Source organism: Perca fluviatilis, chromosome 6 (genome assembly GCF_010015445.1).
Source record: "Perca fluviatilis chromosome 6, GENO_Pfluv_1.0, whole genome shotgun sequence".
Classification (NCBI taxonomy): domain Eukaryota; kingdom Metazoa; phylum Chordata; class Actinopteri; order Perciformes; family Percidae; genus Perca; species Perca fluviatilis.
The window spans coordinates 34,358,407-34,381,143 of record NC_053117.1 but is presented as its reverse complement, the minus strand read 5'-3'; the positions used below and the strand labels follow the sequence as shown (position 1 = coordinate 34,381,143).

At 40.5% G+C, this 22,737-nt stretch overlaps 1 protein-coding gene across 3 annotated transcripts in view; it reads right to left on the bottom strand.

Annotated features, from left to right (window-relative positions):
• si:ch211-251j10.3 (uncharacterized protein LOC799483 homolog) overlaps window positions 1-22,737 on the bottom strand; it is a 69,784-nt gene that overhangs the window by 40,351 nt on the left and 6,696 nt on the right. The window contains exon 1 of one of the 3 annotated variants that reach the window (XM_039802753.1): window positions 16,410-16,662. The exons of 1 other annotated variant lie outside the window; for it this stretch is intronic. In XM_039802753.1, coding sequence (XP_039658687.1) covers window positions 16,410-16,505 — 96 coding nt within the window. In that variant the 5' untranslated portion in view covers window positions 16,506-16,662. Of the gene's footprint in view, window positions 1-8,036; window positions 8,191-16,409; window positions 16,663-22,737 lie in introns of those variants that run through there. One more of the 3 variants, XM_039802752.1, reaches the window with a different exon arrangement.

The following is a 22,737-nucleotide window of genomic DNA, read 5'->3' as shown; positions in this document are numbered from 1 at the left end:
GAATACACATCATATGACGTTTCATAGAGCCGACCAGCAAAACATCTATTTTTGTCACAAAGCCCTCTCTTTCTGTTTTCTAACAACCGTACAGAAGCACATTGCATTCACACAAAAAATAGACCTCTTATCTCATAACTACGAGAACCTTTCTTATTATGAGATAGTAACTCATAATTACGAGATATGATTTTTTTTTTGTAAATGCAATTCGCTCTTGTAATACTGTGTGGTAAGTTGATATTTAAAATGTGTCTACTGTACAAAGTACAGATCTACGAGGTGTCCCTGAAGGCAGCGTTACGTCATGCCTTTGGGAAATGATGGGTGTGTTGTTGCTGCTCTCACTATGGCAGCAGGCTGGCATGGGAAAATAAAACACACTGATGTACAGTTTACTGTCCCTGCTGTCTGCCACAAAAACCAACAGCAGGTCTGCAAACATTAGAAAGTAACATTAATCTAGTAATATTAGACTCAAGTACAATTTAAAAGGTACTTGAATATTTTCATTTTCCCACCACATTTAGAGGGAAATATTGTATGTTTTACTTCATTTTATCCACTTTTTTTTTTTTTAAATAGCTTAAAGGTCCAATGTGTAGGAATTTCTCCCATCTAGCGTTGAGATCATATATCGCGATCAAGTCTCTCGCACCACACAGTTCAAAGTACGTATTACAGCTACGGTAGCCTTCACACTTCAAAAAGCCGTCTCTTGCTCTTTTCAATCTCCTTTTTCTTTTTCTGGGCGAAGAAGGAGACCCCTGTTCCTGAAATTTTGATTTTGAATACGTGTGGTCCTCCATGTTTCCATCTTCAAACTACCCATACCCATTAGCAGCATTAGCAGCAGCTGGGAGTTTATCATGTGACAGCGAAAAACGCGAAAGGCGTAGCAGTATGTCCTGTATGTCCCTTACCGGCTAACATGTTTCAAGATGGCATCTACCCCAGTTCATGCGAATGCAAATTTAAAATGTCAAGCCAAAAGGAATACTTGGAATTGATGGTGGTGGTAAATATTCATGAAAAAGGACAAGTTTGTCAACGGGCAACACAGATTTTGATAATGAACAACTAAACACGTTACACACTGGACCTTTAAATTATCATTTACATTTTTTGCAGATTAAGATTTTACATACAAAACATATAATCTTCATTATATATAAAAGAATAAAGCAAAAACTACTGAACTAAAATAGTTTAACCCCAACATTTTAAATGCTGTTTCATGTAAAAAGAATAAATAAGATCAAATAAAATATATGTTTGTAACACTTTGAAAGGGTCATTCTAGCACACGGTTTTACGTACAACACTTCTTATCTGTTTTTATTATTTTTATGTTTTTATCTAATATTCATTTTTATTTGTGTCTTTCTTTTGACTTTCTTAATTAAAATTTAAATGACATATTGGTGCAGATGGTACGGAGTACTTTCACACTGTCGAATTACTACTTTTACTGAAGTAAAGGATCTGAGTATAGGGCTACTCACTCCGCAGCGCTGCGGAGATATTGTAGGTCTGGCAATGCAAGACTAGGCTACAAGTAATGATTGTCTCAATGATTGATTAACCTGGCAATTAGTTTTCGATTGACCGATCGATTGGTCTCTAAAATGTCAGAAACCGCTTATTACAAGTTCTGAGAGCCCAGGGCGACGTCTTCAAATATCTTATTTTGATCGACTTAGTCTTAAATCAAAAAATCTGAACTGACAATGGTAAAAAGCAGCAAAGCCTCCCGTTTAAAAAGCTGAAATAAGATCCGTTTTGCTAAATCTGAGTACTTCCTTCACCGATGTCAGCAAAAAGCAAGCGAGTCCATGACAAACCAGCAACACAAATAACAATAAATGCAGTAAAACTCAAACAGCACCTAAACACAAAGATCTGCCGTTCTCCTCCGCAAAAAATAAACTAACATTCTGTGCATTATTTTCAACGGCAGAAAGCACAACTCCTCGCAGACATGAAAAACCCATCCGCCCGTTTTGCTCTGCAGTAAAATCTCACTTCAGGACAAGGTCAGTCAGAATTCCTTTTTGATGGCTCCTACTGTCCAACACTGAAGGAGCCTGTGTCAGTTTGACACCTAACACTGCCTCCTGCTGGCCAATGTCAGGAACAGAACGTGTCACACAGTAACACACTCTGACATCCATCATCTGAACAAGATGTCAGCCAAGCTCTTAAAATGATTAGTAACTCTAATTAATTCAACCTATTTTAAACGAGAAGCAAGTACGTCAACAAAACAAATGAGCACGACAAACTGGCGGCCTGTATTTTTTATTTTCATGCCATCTATTTCCGAGAAAATAATCCTAGCCGACAGAGGAAGAACAGGTGTTAAAGTGATTGAGCAAACGAAAACATCTGCTGCACCAGCTGCAACCTCAAACATGTGCGACCTCCCCGGCCTTTCTCATCACTGAGCAGCGCTTCATAACTATAATAATAATAATAATAACAATAATTTTATTTATTTAACAAATTTTATTTGTAGAGCACTTTTCATTGAAAAAAATCAATCCCAAAGTGCGTGTGCATGCATGCGTGTGTGTGTGTGGCAAAGGTCCCACACAGTTTTTTTAAAGATCAACACTGGTGCCAATACGCTGATTATTTTCATGCCAATAAAAAACATCCAAATATGCAAATGTTTCCCCCCCAAAAAAAATATCCTGTCTATGTCTGCCTCTAGCACAGCTTTTATAGTGAAGCATAAAGTAATGAAATAGTTTTAAGGTTAGCAGACCTTTAATGCAAGAAGACTCAATTCAATTCAGACTCAGATTTATGTTCAACTTTAATTTCAGCTGATTGTATGATTAATGCAGGACTTTAACTGGTAATGGAGTATTTTCATACTGATGTGTTGGTGTTTTTACGTCAGTAGAGGATCGAAAAAAAACTTCTGCCACCACTGCTACATGAGCTAGAGGAGAGGGAGTTGGTACAGGAGTTAAACACTATTATTAAAAAACACTCCAGTTTTTAAGCAGGTTTGAAACCTCTGCTCTAAATGCTGTTACAGACGATTTTTCAACCACATGAGAAGAAAATAAACACTGAATGCTGACTTTTTTTTTGTCGTTGAACAATAATAGCAGAAGCTTCAGTCTTGGAAATATGGAAAAACCCCATATGGTCTGAATCCCAAAAAATCTCTAAGAAGCCAGAGGGACAGCCAACTTTTAGTCTGCTGTGATTTAACTAAAGCTCTGCTTCCATCTGCTGGAAATCAATACCAGAGGATGTTGTTGTGCTGCTGCTGTGGCTCTGGCTGATGCTCCGACATGCTTTACTGTTCCCTGAGGAGACTGCGCCCCCCCCACCCCCCCTTACTTTCTTACTCTCTCACGAACCACAAGCGTATACTCCGCAAACACAAATAGATACAAAGCGGCATATTTAAAAAAAGTCGACCACACCCAGCGAGAGTTGGACAAATGTACGTGCAGTAGGTTTAATACGGCAGGAAATTTACATCAAAACAAGGTTAAAATTAAAATCAAAGCAGCGACATCAGGAAGATATTATAGTCTGGAAAGTTCTACAAGTTCTACTTCTGCAAAACTGCTGTCAGGATGCCATTTAGCAAGGCACTCCACCCCCAGTGGAGGCTCCCTGGGCAGCAGTGGAGGCCTGTGGTTGCACTGGGATGCTGCCAGGCGCACAATGTTCCCCAGTGCTCCGCAAACAATAAATCTGTAACAAATAAAAGCCAATGAGAGTGCCAGACATTGGACAGAGTACATAGTTACATAACAGGGGAAAAAACAAGCTAATAAATTGAGAATAAAGTGGTTATAAAGCGTAGATGTGCATACAAAAGCCTACAAAAATGTGTTTTTGGGGTTCAAACCTATATATAGGTATCACGTTTTCCTTTGCACCTGTTTAAAGCTGCACTAATTAATATTATTAATAATGGATCAAATGTGAAGGGAACACTCATAGGGAGAGAGAACCAAAAATGCCTAACTCCTCCTTTCCACAGCATCCGTAACGGCTGCGCACCGGCGTGCTCCGCCGTCCGTCAATACCCACCAGGTCAGGATTTGTTGCGGCACTGCTGCGGCCATGACTGACAGCTGTCGTCACGAGGACCCACAAGATCTCGCAAATTCACGTAGAATAGAACCACAAAACCAACAACAGTTAGTTTCCATCCAGAGGAGTAGAGGGGAAACGACTCTGTGCTGTGTTTTCAAGGTGTAGTGCAGGGACATATGAAATGATATGGTGTATTTCATTTTGAAAATTAACCGGATATTTATTTTGTTTCTCTGCTCGACTTCCTGTCCCGCACCATCTGCCCTGTGCTGAATTGCTGCGGAGCTCTCCGGTGTCCGGCAAAAATAGAAGCTCTGCGTATCTGCTCCGGAGGGCTGCGGCCTGACGGAGCTGTGCCGGAGTCTGAACGCAGCCGTTATGCAACCGGTGGAAATGCACACACTGACCTGGTGGAAATCCACGGTAAAGGTTCTTGCTTTTGAAAACATCACTTTCAGTCCATTAAATGTGTGATGGACTTTTGTTAGTATTTTTGTCTATTTTTAGACTAAACGATAAATTGGTTATTGAAATTGCTTAATTTATTTGAACCCCCCTGTTTAGCATTAATAAGCATCATGTTAAGATTTAATAAAAGGCTGATAACACACTAGAATGTAGTTGTAAACAGATAACACATAAGTGTCCTGTGAAGCATCCATAACTGGATTAGCCACTTATTAGCACCAGCTTATTTTAAATCTGCACATTTCACAAGTGGGGTATTTACTAGCATATTTTACGTCCAGACTGATCTCATAAAGTGGCGTATGTATGACACGACAATTTCGTATGCCATTTTGGCGTGTTATCAAGACACATAATCGCTTTTTAGCACGTTTGTGAACGCCATTTTGGCCATTTGACCTACATTAGGTGTGAATTAGCGCCATAGTGAGTAGTATGAAAGGACGGAAGTCCGCGGATGGGTAAAACACAGGACTTTCAACCAGGAGAGCCGGGATCGCGTCCCGCGTGCGACGTTTATCAACAGTTTTTATTAGAATTTTTTTTAAGCCTTCCCCAATGTTTCTTTCCTAAACCCAACCGTTTATTGTTTTCCTAAGCGTGTGATGTTGGTCACCGTCATGTTTTTGTCGTTTATTTGTGTTACTAGAGCCTTTCTCAATGTTATTTTCCTAAACCCAACCTTTTTTTTTTTTAACAAGCGTGTGACGCTGTTCTCGCGATAGCATGGCACGTTCTCGCGATAACACGCCATGTGGCGACGCCACGTGGTGTGTATGTTTACATCCGCTGGATAGCGTGGATAGCTCAAAATGCATACAGATAACACGCCACTTGGCTTTAGGAAAGTTAGCTTTGTAGCAACTCATTTGGCAATGGCTTGAATGTAACAGACGTTCATTAACATCAAAAAGTTACGAACTAAAGCTTTAAGCTTGTGGTAACGACAGCCCGAGTTTCTGACATCTAACCAAAAAACCCATTGACTTGGAGACAAGGTAAATGGAAGTGCAAAACTGCTGCTAACTCATTTCTGGGTTTTAGGACTCATTCCTGCAGCACTCTATAAAGTGGCCATTAGTTACATCACAGCAACATCAGATATGGAAGACAGCAAGAGGAAAACAAACTAAAAGAAAAGCACAGACGCTAAACATTCTGACAACATCCTACACTTTCTGTCTGCTCCTTGTACACCTGTGAAGGCCGTACGAATGCTGCCAGAAGATGATTGACAGGTGTTGTTGTGACCGACTTCGTAGGAGGACGGAGGTAGCAAACAACACATTTCATGAATCCTTTAACAGCCAAACTTTGATGTCAATTAATAAGTCTTTTTTTCTATACATCACAAAATAACAAATTTGCCTCAGAGGCATTTAACTGACACCTCAGGTTGACTCAACCCCCTTCTGATTCTTCATAGTCTATATCCACGACTTTCCACTTCCGGGATTGGTCCAATCCCACTTGAAATTCTTCACATTCCTGACTATTCATATTCTATTAATACATATGTTCCACCAAAACAAGTTCCTTCCCAAAGCTATTTAGCCTCGGGAAGGAACCGTGGCTCCGTCTGGCGCCATGACGATTGTGATTGGTTTAAAGAAATGCCAATAAACCAGAACACATTTTTCTCCCATCCCGGAATGCTGTGTGGACTAGCCAGACCCTCTTCCACAGCACTATGGAGGAAGGTCTGGCAATGCGAGACTAGATTCTTCCTAACCCTATCTGAGGATCTCTGATTGGACAGCAGCTAACAGGAGGTTCACAGATCTTGAGATGCCGACAGCGAGCCAGACAAAGCCACTTCTATTTGAATTCTATTTGAAAACCCAATTAGACGTTTTAAGAATCTGATGGCCAGAGTGAGTATGATGTGGGCAGGGTAAAGGTTGGCCTCCTGCCCGTCCTGTTGTCTCAGTCTGACAGCTCTTAACAGGAGCCGACAGTTGAGGTCAAGCCTCAGTGCTGTTTTATGTCGCCGTGAAGTGCAGAACGCTGTAACAATGACGGGATAATGGGATCAGATCATAGTCGGCAGCTATTGTTCCATTTCAAATGCAGCAATCCAGTTTCCAGTGCAGTCGGATTATTCACTTATGAACCAACCTGAATGATGTGTTCCTGCTTTTACAAACTCTTTGTGACAGTCAATCAAAGTCCAGGCGGAAATTCTTGACCAAATATCAAAGCTGTTTTTAAAGACTTTTAGGGCAAGTCAGACATCACACATACAACGGCATCACCCAGATGTGCCGATCACCGGGACGAAGACAAAACAACCCCTACTTTGTATTTTCAATTTCATAGCATAAGAGATGCTTTTCAGTTGTATAGTCTGTTCGGATTTGGGAAAGTGTTTGCTAAGTGTTCATACAGTATTTGTTCAGTGTTTGAAAGTTGCCAGCCGAACTCACACCAAACCGTGAATCCTAAACCGGGGTATGAACCGGACCGTGATTTCTTTGTCGCGTTACATCTCTAGTCAAATCACAAGTAAGTCAAGTCTCACAGCAGTCAAAATGAAGTCAAAACTCAAAACATTTTTGTGGCTAAAGTCTAATCTGAGTCCAAATCGTAGGTCTGCCCAATACTGTTTGAAATAAGTACTTACATCAGTTCTATTTTTAAAAAGAAATCATATTTAAGATGTGATGATTCTCTTGAATACATCAACGTAAACTTATACCCAGTTATTCGGGTTTTTTAAATATGTTTTTGCATGTTTGCATTTATTTATTGAAGAATGGAGAGAGGGCAAAAGTGTATCACATGCAACAAAGGTCCCCAAATAAAATCAAAGATTGCCTTTACATGATGTGCATCTTAACCACTAGGCCCCCCAGGACACACGGTATACTCACAGGTATTACACCAAACTGTGAATATGTGTAGCACTACTTCTGAAAGCTAAAAAGTGAGATGACGAAAGAAAACTGATTATCTGCTTCAGATTGAATCATTTACTAGATTTTTATGAAAAATTATCTTAATCATTAAAACATCCCATCCGTCTGATGATCTCATCAACCAAACCATTTAGAATTAAATTAGAATTTCAAATGTATCAGCAGATCCATTATTTTGCCAACAACGAGTGTCCTAACGTGGTCTAATAAATACATGAATCTGTGGCCTGGATCACATCCGTAAGAACAGGATGATCTTTTGGTTACACAAAGTTTTACTGGCAGTAAAGTCAAAAGTTCAATCCTTATCGTCGTGTCCTCAGATAGACACCGAACAACAAGCAGCTCAGTCTCTTTACTTTTAGTCTCAGTGTGTCTGTATATGTATGTATGTATGTTTTGTATTTTCCCTTTATGTAATATGTGGTAGACAGTATGTCTGTATGTTTTTATGTTTGTGTGTACCCTTCCTATAATATGTTATGTGTACTTTTATATCTGGACCTTGAGTCTGTAAATAAAGTTATTAGGTTGAGAGATTTTTTTTTGTCTGAAAATAAAATAAAGCATAAATCAAACCTGTCGGCCTGCTCTCCTGACTGTCCCGTAATAATCCTCGCAGTCCCAGCAGACGCCTGTCCTGACCGGCACTCCACAGGCCCACCGGCTCCAGCACAACATCACAACTTCCCTCAGAACTGCACCAGAAACCTGAGGGTCCTAATAGTCCTGCAGCGAAAAAGACCCGTCAACGAGCCTCCAGAGCTTCCACTCCCCTTGTCACAGATTGGCCGAACCCCCCGCCGACACCCTGCTCATGCATATTTACTTTACCAGCTGAGTCAACAAAGCAAAGAACACTAGAAAAAATTAACTTATGCTGGGGAAAAAGAAAATGGGTTTTTCCGGAACACGGGAGGTCAGTCCTTGCCTGTCAAAAGGTGAAGTGAAACCTCTCAATAATGGTGCACAACCTCAATCACAACAACAAGACTGAAACTCTGTGGTGTTAAGACACTGTCAAACAGAAAATGAAAGCTTAAGATGAGGCAATGAAATTCAAAGGGACTTCCCTAATGAACTAAAGAAGGGAATTACTGTACTTGCATCCTTGGCTCGAATGCTCGGAGATATTATCAGTGGCTGGCTCTACAACTTTGCAGAGGTAACAGATAATGTCTTGTTACTAACAAGACATTATTTGTGTGTATAAGTGTGAAGAGACTTATTGCATTCCTGCCTGTTTTTAAGGATTGGATGCAGCAACACTGACAGAAGAAACACAAGGACCATCACCTGAAAACAACGTATTGAAATGGTTCCAAAATTGGGTGCCTTGGGGCGCTTTCACACCAGTAGTTCAGTTCATTTGGTCACATATCACTCATCGAAAATCACAAAAAAACAAAACCACCAGAGCAGACTTAAGAGTGGACCGAGACCCTCCTTTTAAAGTGGTCTCTGTTTGGGTTGTTTAGTCCACATAATAGTTTGATCTACACACCAGCCTATAAGAACCGCGCTAACCAAACAAACCAAAGTGCACATTTGGAGGGGCCAGGACAAAAGAAATCAATAAGTGTTGTTGAGCTTTAAAAAAAGTTCGGGAACCACTGGCTTAGACTGAGAATCGAAAAAGCATTTTGGAAAATAGAGAAAGTTGATTAAAAAAGTTGAACACAAAGCAGGTGAAGATAAAATTGTTTTACATGAAGAACAACATCAAATAACAAAACAACCTGACCATCCCAGCTGAATTTTATTTTTCCATTTACAGACAAACAGACACCCCATTTATGCTGCACTGGGAAACAAACCCCATGACAGTGTTTCCCAGTAACAGACAAAGACAAAGAAGAAGCTTCCCATTCACACCCAGCGAGGCCAGTCTGAGCTGCCTCCCACAGCCTCTAGATTTATCCCCTGCCATTATATCATCCAGCAGAGCCATTCAGGTACTCCTCCGAGGTCCTGGCATTTAAAAATGCTTTTTCATTTCAACTGCAGCCAACTGGGAGATCAATGGAGACAGCGAACTTGACAACGGTTGCCCAGGCTGAGTAAGAAATAAACCAGACTCTCTCTGATTGTTTAGAAAATGGTACTGTCAGAAAAATGATTCAGCATTTCTTAATTGATTGATCCACGGCATTGTTCAGAATCTGTTATCAAACCAAGTTTTCACCTTTTCATTTTATCCACTTTATCCAGAAAATGAAAGCTTAATATGAGGCTATGAAATTCAAAAGGGACTTCCCTGATTAACTAAAGAAGGGAATTTACTGTACTTGCATCCTTGGGCCGAATGCTCGGCGATATTATCAGTGGTTGGCTCTACTTTGCATCTTTGCAGAAGTAACAATACATTATCTGTATAAGTGTGAAGAGACTTATTGCATTCAGCCAGTCAGAATATCGACACAGACATGTGAGTCATGCAATCAATGATTCGGTTTGTTTATTTGGTTGTTTAATTCTTTCTTGTGAGACATTTCTGCTAGCACCAGGAGTTTATTTCTTACGTGACCTGCACAAACTCATGGTTGTATCTCTGCTTTCAGCCATTTCCATTGCTGCTTATCTGTCACAATACAAAAAAAATACAACAACAAAGTATGCAAAATTTCTGGACCTTGAACAAAACAGTCCACCAAACAACATGGATAACATGAAGCTATCTGATAATGACAACAGTTGAATTTATTGGCTTGGCCATAAAAACTACTACATCTACGTTAAAGCTGCAAGATGCAACTTCTCCTACCTTTAAACGAAAAAAAAACGTTTCTGTTTGTCTATAATAATCCCACGTGTTCAGACCTAAATCCTCTCGTTCCCCTTCAAATAACTTTTTAAAAGACTACTCCACAGATTTAGCATTGCCCAATATAATATTGTCAGACTTTGAAGGAGTTAAAAAAAATATATATTCAAAATCGATGCAGCAGAACCAGCGATATTGGCTGCAACCACAATTCCATACTAAAATGTAGGCTAAAACGGTATGTCTAAAATCTTAGTATGCAACCAATAGTACGTGAATTGCATACTATTTCTGGTAAAATCTTCCAATATGGAAACACTGGACACTACACTGGCATAAATATCCCACAATGCAATGCGGTAGCAACGACAACATTCATAACAGAAAAACGGACAGCGACCAAGCAGCTCTGGAACGTCAATGACGCTTCAATTTACATTTCTACATGTTAAAAATCTGGGATTTTGTCAACAGCAACTGTTTGACTAGTTGTTTACCTTTTCCAGTAATTTAAGCATTTTCTGGCTATGCCGGTAGAGCTGAGGTTGCCAGTGGTTGCCTTGGTTACGCATCTCCGGCAACTAGCAAGGAGGCTCTCAGGAAGTGACGTGGTAATTACACAGTAGCTCACTGCATCCGAAAAGATCAAATTCACACAAAAGTATGTCAAACTATAGTATACTGAGTATGTAGTGCAAAGTATGTGATTTTGGATGCAGCAATTGTTTCTTTAATTCCTTGCATTCCTCTTTCTTGTCAAAATCTGGCGCCTTTATTACCCACAATGCATCTTAACCGCCGACATTTTGGTCAGAGATTCAGGTGTGTTATGCTGGTAGCGGCTAATGTAGCCTGAAGCCGAGATGAGGAGCGGGCTGCAGAGGTCTCACTTCTTTCGAACGCCACACAGATTTATTTTTATTTTTTTAGCCCCAACTGCAACGTCACATCATGACTTCGCATAAACATACACGCCAAGTGGCGTGTTATCTGTACGCATTTTGAGCGGCGTATACAGCGGACAGGTTGGGTTTAGGAAAAGAACAAGGCGACGGTTGGGTTTAGGAAACGTGACACGCGGGACACGATCACCGGTCCCCTGGGTGAAAGTCCTGTGTTGTTTGACCCATCCACCACCCCGACCAACCTCCCTACGTGGATTTTCGCCCTTTCATACTACTCGCTACGGCGTAAATTCAACAACAACAACAACAACAACAACAACAACAGCGAGAAAAAATAAGAAAAGAGAACATTGTGAAGCTAAATGTCAAGTAATCTTTTTTGGTCTAATATCTTCCCCCTCCTTGTCCTGTCCAGTAGTTGTCTGCAATGTGTTCCCACCTACATACTTGCCTTTGAGCCATTGTGCCATCTTTCTGCCAAACTGTCTATTGTTGTGCTATCTAAAGCGTATAGCTTTCCAGGCGTCAGTCTAGTTATTCTGCCTGCCTTGTTTTCTGACCCTTGCCTGCCCTTTGCAGACTTTAGCCTCCCTGCTGGAGCCCCTTTGGACTTGGTTGCCTGCTCTGAGTGCCTGCCTGTAGCTGAACAAACAACTCAGATCAGCATCCGATCATTTGTGGGGGCATTAGGGACCAAGTGGGAGCAAAGAGTGAGGGGACTAACAGTAAAATAACTGCCAGAGGAAGAAGAAAATCTGCATACTGTTGTACTTAAAAACAAGAAGAAACCCAAATACTGGGCAGGAGTCTAATCGTGCCACAAATTTAGTCAGATTTAATTGTTGATCATTATTTTCTGCAATAAAATACTCCACTTGTTTGTTTTAAACTGTCTCAATGTTGACGCTTTGTTAAAAATACTTCCTCGGAGAATCAACACTTCACATTATCAACAAGTCTGCAGACATCCATTCGTTTCCTTTACAGCCGACTGACAGTTTGACAGCTCGACCACTTGGCAGCTGAGAACAGTTGGCTGCTGGTAAACTCTTTACCGCCGTCAACAAGTACTCTGGTCTCTGCACCTTCTGGTTTTTATGTCATGCTTCATAAACAACTGTTGTTATAACAACTACATTTTATTTTAAAATTCAGGAAAAGTGAGGCATTAGGCACTTGTTTTGTTTGACATCACACACCACCAAGAAGTTTAAACTTATTTGACTATTTAAAGGCCCTGTACTATGGTTAAGGTTAGGGAAAGGTTATTGTTTGGGCTAAATGTTAACCAATACGTCGTGTCTCTTGCAATGTAGACTTATTTCAGTATAAAACCCAGACCCCAATCGTTCCCTGCCCTTAACCAAGAGCTGCGAGTGCCCAAACAAAAACTATAAAAAATAATGCAGTAGTCAAGAGCGCATCATTTATTGCAAGATCAGATATTCTGGTAAAGTACAAATGAAATATGCTATCAGTGACTAGAAAAACATAATCCGGTCAGCATTCCATTTCCTTCAAAACTGTTGCAAACTACGTGTGTGTGTGTGTATTATATTATATATATATATATATATATATATATATATATATATATATAAGAAGAAAAGGTCTATGACACAAAACAAGATACTACATTTTCCATAATGCAAGGGCTAGGTGACATGATGATATATATATATATATATATATATATATATATATATATTATATAAAAATATCTATATATATATATATTATATAAAAATATCTATTAAATATATTTTTCTATATCGTTTCTATCGCAATCTCAAAAAACTGCGTTACGGCATTATTTGTCCTTTAGACGGCGCTTTACGTTCTGATCCGTGAACATTATGTTCATTTTGCAGTAAAGTTCTTAATAAAATGAGAAAATACTCAATGCTTTTCAACTGTTGTGCATTTACTTCTTACTTTTACTTCTCATGCGGTTATTTCATGAAGACTTATTTATTTATTCAATTACCAGAAAACATGCTATATTGTTACACATACCGTTATGGAGATATAAAATGACTGATATCGGGATAGAAGATTTTCATCATATGAGTTGATTCTTAGCAAAAAACCCTTTGTTCTTTCAGAAATATGTGCTCATTCATGTGTAATTACTTCCAGCAACTAATCAAAGTATTCTCATAAACATAGAATCTGACATTAAGAATCATTCAGAATACATAGGAGCGACTCGCTCGAATGACAGCAGCCATGTAGTGCCTCCATCTTTAAAATACATTAGCCAAAGGGGGACATATACCGCCTTTCGCCCTCTTACACCTACTGGCACTGTGACGAATGCCAGGGGGAGATTACTCGCCAGGGAAGCGGAAAAGAGAATTAAAACAACAACGCAACAGGCAAAGCAACAAGACCAAAGTGAATGTTGGAGTGGCTAGAACACTGCGTGTAAACGATGGAGAGAGCTAATTTTGGGTAAGGCCACCGTAGGAGGAAGGGCTAGAAAGCAATATTCAGTTGGTTGTCATATACAATTTCACCGCTAGATGGGAGAAATTCTTACACAATGTAGCTTTAAGCATCTTCCTCTCTGTTAAACACACATCCACAGTTTGTAACACAGGTTGTCTGTTATAAATGTGTAGTCTCCACGCCCCAGCTGGGATAACCCAGATGACATCACTATGATTTCATCAGACTGGACAAAGCTCCCTCACAGCCACAGATGACTATAGTATTTTCACAGCCTGGTGGTTTCCCTTTAATGTAATAAAAAACAAATCTTTATGACTACATGCCTGGACCTTATCTCAACCACATCACCCAGATGGATCATAACACATTCAGGCTGACAGCAGGGAGAGCGAGCGACTTCGTTTGACCCCAGAAGAAGAATTCAGGCCACATGAAACACAATCAGGTGTTGCAGCCGAGAGCCACCGAGCGAATGTGAGAAAGAGAGAGAGAGAAAAGCCTCTCGCTGACAGCACAGCAGAGTTATCAAATATGATTAAATATTATTCTTAGAGCACAATTCATGCAACAACATGGCCTCAGGTGCTCTACAGATGTGGTGAAAAACATGATCAACAGGCTAATCACACAGGCTGGAAACAACAGGACGTGATTTTAGCTATTATGACAGGATGTTCTTGGCTCTGCAGAAGGTTATAACTAAGCAGTAAATATGTGCTCAGTATTTCCACAGGTGGAGAGCTTCTTTGTGCAGACAACTGCCAAACGGAGCTGCATTCACAAGCTTATTTCGGATGAAGGACGTCATTTTGGCGTCTATGTAACATCATTCTGGCCAATCGGTCTACACTTGAAACTGAATGTCCACATTGATTTTTGAAAGAAAGAAATACTACAGTACAACAGACTACATGGCTAAAAGTATGTGGACACTCAAATATTACACAAAATTGAAGGAGTAACCCATCATTGTGTCTAAAATAGTATTGTATGCTGTAGCATTAAGATTTCCCTCAACTTGACCTAAGGGGTCTCCAAAACACGAAAAACAACCCCACACCTACAGTACACATTTAGCCATCAAGTGCATTATTATTTGAACTGCTAAAAGATATATTTTAATGGGGAAAAACTGCACATTTTCTTTATTCAAACACTGAATATTAGAGTTATATGAAACGTTCCCAAATGTTGCACCACACACGTCTAAAGTAAGGATTTGTTTTTTGTCATTCGGCCAAGAGGGCTCCTTTTTAGTCCAAAATCTATGAACCATCATCATTGATCATCATCATTCAAAAATAGAAGAATTAATGATCTAAAACTGCAAAAAAATTAATGTGACAAATAAAACCGTTCAAGACCTGTTAAAAAAACTAAAAACACTTCCGTCTCAGATAAAGAGACTGCAGGTTTAATATCAGCCTGGTTCCGATAAAAATGGGGGCTACAAATCAACAGTGTTTATTAAAATGTTCACCCACAACAGCAGAAGATCTGTGTTGTTTTCAGGTTCAGGATTCATTAACCAGCGGACACAGGAACACTTTTATTAGGCGCCGTGTGGGATTTTTACAGATACGACCCAACATGTCAAATTATCAAAGGGCACACCCTCCTCTGCAGGGACACGGTTGCCACACACACACGCGCACACACACACACACACACACACACACACACACACACACAAACACACACATATATACATGGCTGACTGAAGGCTGCATTCACACCAAACACCAAGACCAATTTTTTCAATTAGTAAGTAAGAACAATGACAGGTAAACAGATAAAAAAAAAAAAATACCCATGTAAAGCAAACAAACTAAGGTGACAGATTATGAAATCAGAGAGCCAGGAGCAACTCTAGGTAGACACATCCCATCACCTGAGGGCAAACAAGAGTCAAGAGAGAAGGAAAAAATGCATCGAGTTCAGCTACAAATTACAGTTGGAGTTACAACATGCAGGGCTGACAAGTCCCCAAAACATGTTCATTAAACTACTAGTGAGTTAATTGGTCCGCAGTGTGAAACACAATAAAAACCTTCTCTACTCTGTCTGGATCAGACCAGACAATTATCATTCTTTACACCCACAATAATAAGTCTTACACTGTGAACCACACAAACAATAAACCGCAAATATATTACTGATGCAGACATACAAACGCTCAAGTGCACAAATAAACACAGGCGTACGGCTGCAGGCCTGTACAAATACACTGACAAGTACACACAAACATTAAGATCTATAAACACACGTGAAACACTGCGACACAGGACAGACACATGTACGCACTTACAAATAAACACACCTGCTGCTGTCTGCAAATAGGGTTATCAACACAAATTAGTTTAAATGTGTACAAAAATGTGCCATGATCCACACACGCGCGCGCGCGCACGCACACACACACACACACGCACACTATTAAAATACCTGATACTATAGTGAAAATATTGAGTGTTTTGTCTGCTAAAACAGCACAGAAATATAAATTTAATGTGATGGGAATGATGGCACAGCACTGATGCAGCCACACACACCAACCTACTTGCAAAACACACACACACACACACACACACACACACACACACACACACAATGAATACTTAAAATGTACTCTGCAGTACAGTAGGTCACTCATATCTGCAGAGAAACACGACAGATAGAACTGGGCATACACACACACCCACATGCAATTACAATTTTATGTAGCCTACGCTTACAGACAGACAGACACACACACACACACACACACACACACACGCACACACACACAGCCAGCTCTCTGCGCTGTGGCGGCGTGGTGTCGGAGCTCACCAGGTCGTCCAGGATGTTGACGGGGAAATCGAACATGCACATCCTAACGGGCTGAGCGAGGGCTCTGTGCAGGCTGAACAGGGACTTGGCTTCCATGCTGCACGCCGAACGCAGCTCGAGGCTGCCGCTCGAGCACCCGCAACAAACATACACCGAGAAAAAAAAATGATAAAAAAAAAGAAAAGAAAACAAGAAAAGAAAAATCAAGAAGGAACTCCCCAAGCTGGCTGCTCGCTTGCTCTGCCTCTCACCGAAGACTGTGAGGAATCCGTCTCAGAGAGAGAGAGAGAGAGAGAAAAAAAAAAAAAGAGGAACCCCTCCACCTTCACCTCCCTCCTCCGCCTCTTTTTCCCAGCCACTAACAAACCCTGCACTCCCCTCGTTTTCACTCCCTCCCTCTTCCTCTTCTCGTCTTTCCTCCTCCTCCTCCTCCTCCTCCTCCTCTTCCTCCAGCGTCCTTCCCTCACCAGGGAACGTCTTATAACCGTCAGCAGCTGCTCTCTTGTCTTTCCGTCTTCTGGAGGTATTGCCCAACACAGCTCAGCAGCAACGCACAGCTGTAATGCCCCGACCGCAGCGTGTTGTTGGCTTTCTCTCTTCTTCTCAAACGTTACAGGCTGAAAGGCTCAGACTTGCCACACAACAGCATTCGACTGCCAGACGAAAAAAATAAATAAAAAAAAAATCTCGCCAAATGAAATACAGCAGGTAAACATAGGGGCTCCGAGTCGCCGTCTTGACTTTCTTCTGCTTCATTACGCTGCAGAGATTTAATCAAGAGAGATAGACCGGCGAGGTTTGGCTGCTGTAAGTGCCAGAATGTCTGTGTGAGCCCATTAATAAAGATGAAGCAGTGGGACTGCTTCTAAGGCTGATGTATGAACCAGTTCGCATTGATGCTGCTGGTAAATGTGGAACTAGACGTTCTGGCAGGTTACTAGCCCTCATTTGAAGATTGTTTTCTTTTGTGAATATCTGTTGGGACGAAAACCCTCCAGCCGCTGTTACTCCTGCCTTCCTTTTTAAAGGGGTTATTCAATATTTAGATAGTCAATGCTGTGGTGTGTTGACCACATGTCAATCAAACAGTGATGTCTTCTTCCATCGACCTTTTTTTGGGGCATTTTAGGCCTTTATTTCCATAGATGAAGACATGAAAGGGGAATGACATTAAGCAAAGTCGAACCCACAGCCACCACGTCGAGGAGTAAACCTCTATATAGCAGCCGCTCTACCAACTGAGCTAAGCCAGCCACACAAGTCAGAGTATAGTATGTTGAAGAGTTGAACCCTCAACCTCCAATCTTCATTTCAGGTCTAAGCACCTTATCTCACTGAGCTATTTGCGAAGCTCTCTTGCATCGATTTTTGATGATGAAATGTTGCACTTTAGGTGGGGTTTGCTGTCCATGCTAGTTTTATATTGAGTCACAATTAAGTTCATTTACTGTGAATATAACCTGTTTAAAGGAACCCAATGTTTGGATGAGCGGGTCCCAGTTTGTAGTTATGCACTGTATGAGGGACACACATTCACATCAACGAACAGCTGTTGCCGGTAACGTGCCAAGAAACACTGCAATGTGCTGGGAATGAAGAAAAGTGCTAGCCACCAAACATGGACGTAAACAATGTAGGTTTTAAAATATTTCAAAATGCGCTTTGCAAATGTTTCATGAGGAAGAAGAGATGAACTAATAAACAAATACAAATATTTCAGCAAAATAAGTAAAAAATAAGTCAGCAAACACAAAGTCATACTCAACGTTCTTCAAAGAACAAGAGCAATGTCTTTCACAGTTTGAGTTTTATAAATACAAAGAGTTCTATGTAGGCTACCGATGAAAAACCCATCTAAGATAAGTTCTTGTTTTGACTCAGAGCCATTTTTAAACTTACATGTCACTATTTAACTGATAATAATAATCAGAATGTTAATAATATTTGTATCATTTGCAGTTTCCAACGTCATATGCACACGGTTTTGTACAACTAGCAATAACTTTGTGACAGTTTTTAGGTAAATCGTGGACTTGTTGTGTCTAACTTTGGATCAAAATAGCCATATTTTAGTTTGGGTAAAACTGACGGAGGTTTTGAACTGCTGAACCATCAGATGTTTAGAGCAGTAAATGTTAAAGCTTTCAAGATGACTCACTGATGAATGTGAAAATGTCACAGATTATCACTTTAAATGTTAAGTCTGTAAGTGTGAATGTCTGATCGCCTGTAATGTTCTGTCAGATGTCCTACATTTGACAGCTAACCTGACAGCAGATGAGAAATGTTTAGGGTCCAATGGCATTTATTAATTAGCCAGTTAATAGGTTATTTTTCAAGTTATGGCTGTGGATTAAATTAATTGCTTAGCTGATCCACAGAAAATGTATTATACATTTTTTCGGCAGGATGTCCGTCACCCTCCACTTCCTTTGTGTTGGCGTTCTAAACTCTGGTGGATTTATGAGGACTATGATTAACTGCTCCTCAAATCCAGACAGCTAGCTAGACTATCTGTCAAATCTGAGTTTTCTGCTGCACGACTAAAACAGCCTTTGAACGTACATGTTCCACTGGCTCCGTCTGGCGCTTGATGCTGCCCAAGATGCTTGCGATTGGTTTAAAGAAATGCCAATAAACCAGTTTTTCTCCCATCCTGGGATTGCTGTGTGGACCAGCCACACCCTCCTCCGCAGAGCTGTGGAGGAAGGTCTGGCAATACGAGACTAACTTTTTAACTTATCATTTGACCGTTCCAGCTTCTCAAATGTGAGGATTTGATGCTTTTCTTTGTCATAAATGATAGAAAACTGAATATCTTTTGGACAGTAATGTAGACAAAAGAAGACATTTATAGACGTCACCTAGGGAAATTAGAACAGGCATTTTTCACTATTTTCTGACATTTTATAGACAGATAGTTAATTGATTAATCGAAACAAGCCTCATTCTTAATTTGCAAAGTGGATTGATTCAATTTCATGAGCTATCTTTGCACATCAGCAAACACACTACAATCAAACTCCTGCTGTGTAGAAACTAACCACAACACATAAAACGGTGGCTTCTGGCTGCATTTGAAAAGAAACTAAACCTTTACAGAACATTTATCTTAACAACTAAATGCATGAATATATTCTCAGCCTGCATTAGTTTTTCCTTTTGCTGTGAGTAGGTGAAGGGTTCTCCACAGCAGCAGGAGTCCATCAGAAACACCTTTCCCCTCCAACTGGACTTGAACCTGAAGCCCCTAACAGCCTCCTGCAAACGCTCAGAAATACTTCTAGTCAACCTCGTCGTATGTAGGTCACACCGCTTTTAACCCAAATGGCTGAAACCATGAAAGAAAGGAAGTAAGTTTGCTTTGACCTGAAAAACAAAACAACAAAAAAACAGCCTTAGAGCTGTAAAAGCTGCGTTTCATCATCGTGCACTAAACTACACTGAGCTCAATTCAAACATCCACGCTGTGTAATTATTAGCTGTGTCTTTGGGCAAATATATTGCCAAATAAAACACAATGGCCCTGCGAAATGAGCAAAGAGCATCGTGCTCACACATTCCTCATTTGAAAGCGTCTCTTTCTTTCACTTGGCTGCTAATATTTGCATTTTTACAGGACAGTCTGTCTAAATGTGTTAAGTGTTTGCCGGCTCCAAGTCCAGGCTTGTAGTCTTCTTGGGGAATTTAAACGGGGAACAGAGGCAGAATTCAGCCCCGATTCACATGCAAATGATGTTTGACGTCGTACATTTAAAAGTACAGCAGCTAGTAGAGATGAAGTGCTGTTGCTTTCAAAAAGCACAGAGAAATTAAAAGTAGAAGAAGAAGAAGAAGAAAAAGAAGAAGAGAGCACAGCTGAAGGGAAAAGAGCGAAAGGGCCTGAAAACACCACTGGGAACTGCTTTCAGATGCAGAGGGCGTCCCACGGCTGAATACTGTAGGAGAGCCGTTGTCATGGAAACAGGGAGGCAAAGCTGGCTCTTCATAGGGCTATATAGGACCAACCCATCCCCCTCCCCCTTCACTCCTCCTCCTCCCTTCCTCCTCTACAGATACCCAAGCCAGGACAGGAAGCCAGACTGTAACCTGCAGGTTTGCTTCCTGCGGACAGACAGGACGCTATATTTGTTTCCCCACTATGGCCACGTCAAAACCCGCCCTTCAATAGCATTCACACACTACTATTGGCCAGGCGACCATGCTTACATGTGCAGGTCCTATCCCCTGACCAATCCCCTAACCCCTAACCTTAACCACTCGAGGTGAAATGCCTAACCCCAACCAATCGAGCTGTTTCGTAGGGCGGGTCTTGGTGTGGCCATAGTGGGATTCGTAATTTTGCAGGCAGGATGGGCGGTCCAGGTACACAAGAGTTCAGTTCATCATCTGCAGCACGTGAGTGCAAACTGTAAGCCATGAGCACTGCTCTCAGTGTGATCTGGTCTGCTTCAATGCTGCTTCAACAAGATGATGAGGTGTTACAGTTTAGGCGTCCACAAGGTGTGACAACATGCAACAGGTGACTAATTATAACGGGATGTAAAATGTTTAACACAATAATCTGGATGCAGCACATACAGGGAATCAATCTGTTGAACCGTGCAGCTCTGTGTTTGCTGAGCTCCGATTTTATCTAAATTTTTTAATTCATTTATACTTTTTATTGATCCCCAGTGGGAAAATTTTACACAATTTACACTCCCAACCCAACCCCCTAAGGACTAAGCTACTGCCACCCCCAATCTTGTGTTTTTGTCACCACAGCTGAAAACCAAATTTAATTAATTAAATATGAACCTGCCGATAGTCTCTACTAATCATTTGTTCCATAACATGTCAGAAAATAGCACAAAAATGTTTTCCAAACTCAAAAGTTCACATCTTCAAAGGGCTTATTTTATTCAGTTTAATATCATGGAATTCTAAGAAAACCAGGTTTTACCATTTAATTATCAACTATCAAAAAGATGACTTTTCGTTCCATAGTCTAATCGATTACTTGTTTCAGCTCTAAAATGGTTCCTACTCAGATGTTCAATATTATATCAGGCTGTTACGCCTTTAAAAAGTAGGTAAAGGATCAAAATGGTGAGAAATGTATTAATACATTCGTGTTTAATCATAAAAGCTAATGTTGAGCTGCATATTTGCTAGAGGGAAAGAGCTAAAAAAACTTTGGCAACTCAAAAAAATGTAACATTTAATTTGGTGTAACAGATTATTATTTGTTAGCAGCAGGATGAACCTTGAAATATTTCCAGTCACACGCTGCCATTTAGTCACAAAAACCAAAGGTTTTGATATATAAGGCTGATATATTTGTGCTAAATATATGCGATAATGTTGATATCAGTCCCAAGACCAACATGTTATTGTAAAGCCATTATTGCCTGATACTGACAGGATGGCTGATATATTGTGAACCCTAAAATCAGAATGTGATCTGCAGGCAGGCTGCTTTAATCCATGTTTTATTCAAGTGTATTCAGGGAAAATCACATAGAATCCTAGCCTGGAAATCCAGACCCAAATCCGAAAGATTAATAGTCTGGCTATCACCAGACCAAGCTCAATCTTTTAAGATTGAACATCAGTCTGTGGAGTCTGCTCTGTATTTTCTACTGCACAAGAGACGTGATCAACGGGCATAGTTCAAATGACTCTGTACGCAATTAGATAGTCCTTCAACCAATCAGACCATCGATCTGGGTGACGTAGCAGCGACAGCGGCATCAACGGGTTGCTGCCATGGAGTGCTGCGCTTCGGTGGCCGGCTTGTTGAACGTAAACAAAAAGCTGCTTGGTCGCTTCTCTATCGTCATCGTGTTAAACCCGCCAATAGCGCGCCAGGTGGATGATTGTTTCCCATAAATAGAGCTCAACAGTCCCGCCCCTCCTCTGAGAGACCTTGGGTTCCGGAAGTAAATTTCCCATTAATTTCTCCCATTGACGTCTGGAAAAATCCATACATAAAGAGTTTTAGACCATGCCTTAGGCTAACCAGACGGTACGTGACTCATATGCATACAACGTACCATTTCCAGTGAAAAAACGAACACAAAATCCCAAAAAAGTCAAAGGAACAAGACTATGTACATATCATCATTTCAGAGTGAAGGAACTACTCATCCCATAAACCACCGCGCACCACTGAATAAAGGAAGCTATGTTAGTTTAGCTAACAGCTAATTTGGCTAACCGCTAGCTGAGACAGCATGTAATAACTTTAAAATAAAACCTGAAAATAACCGTTAAACTATATAACGGCTGTTACATCAGCTGTAGCCTGCTTACCCCAGTGTTTAGTTTGAGTTAATGTTATTTA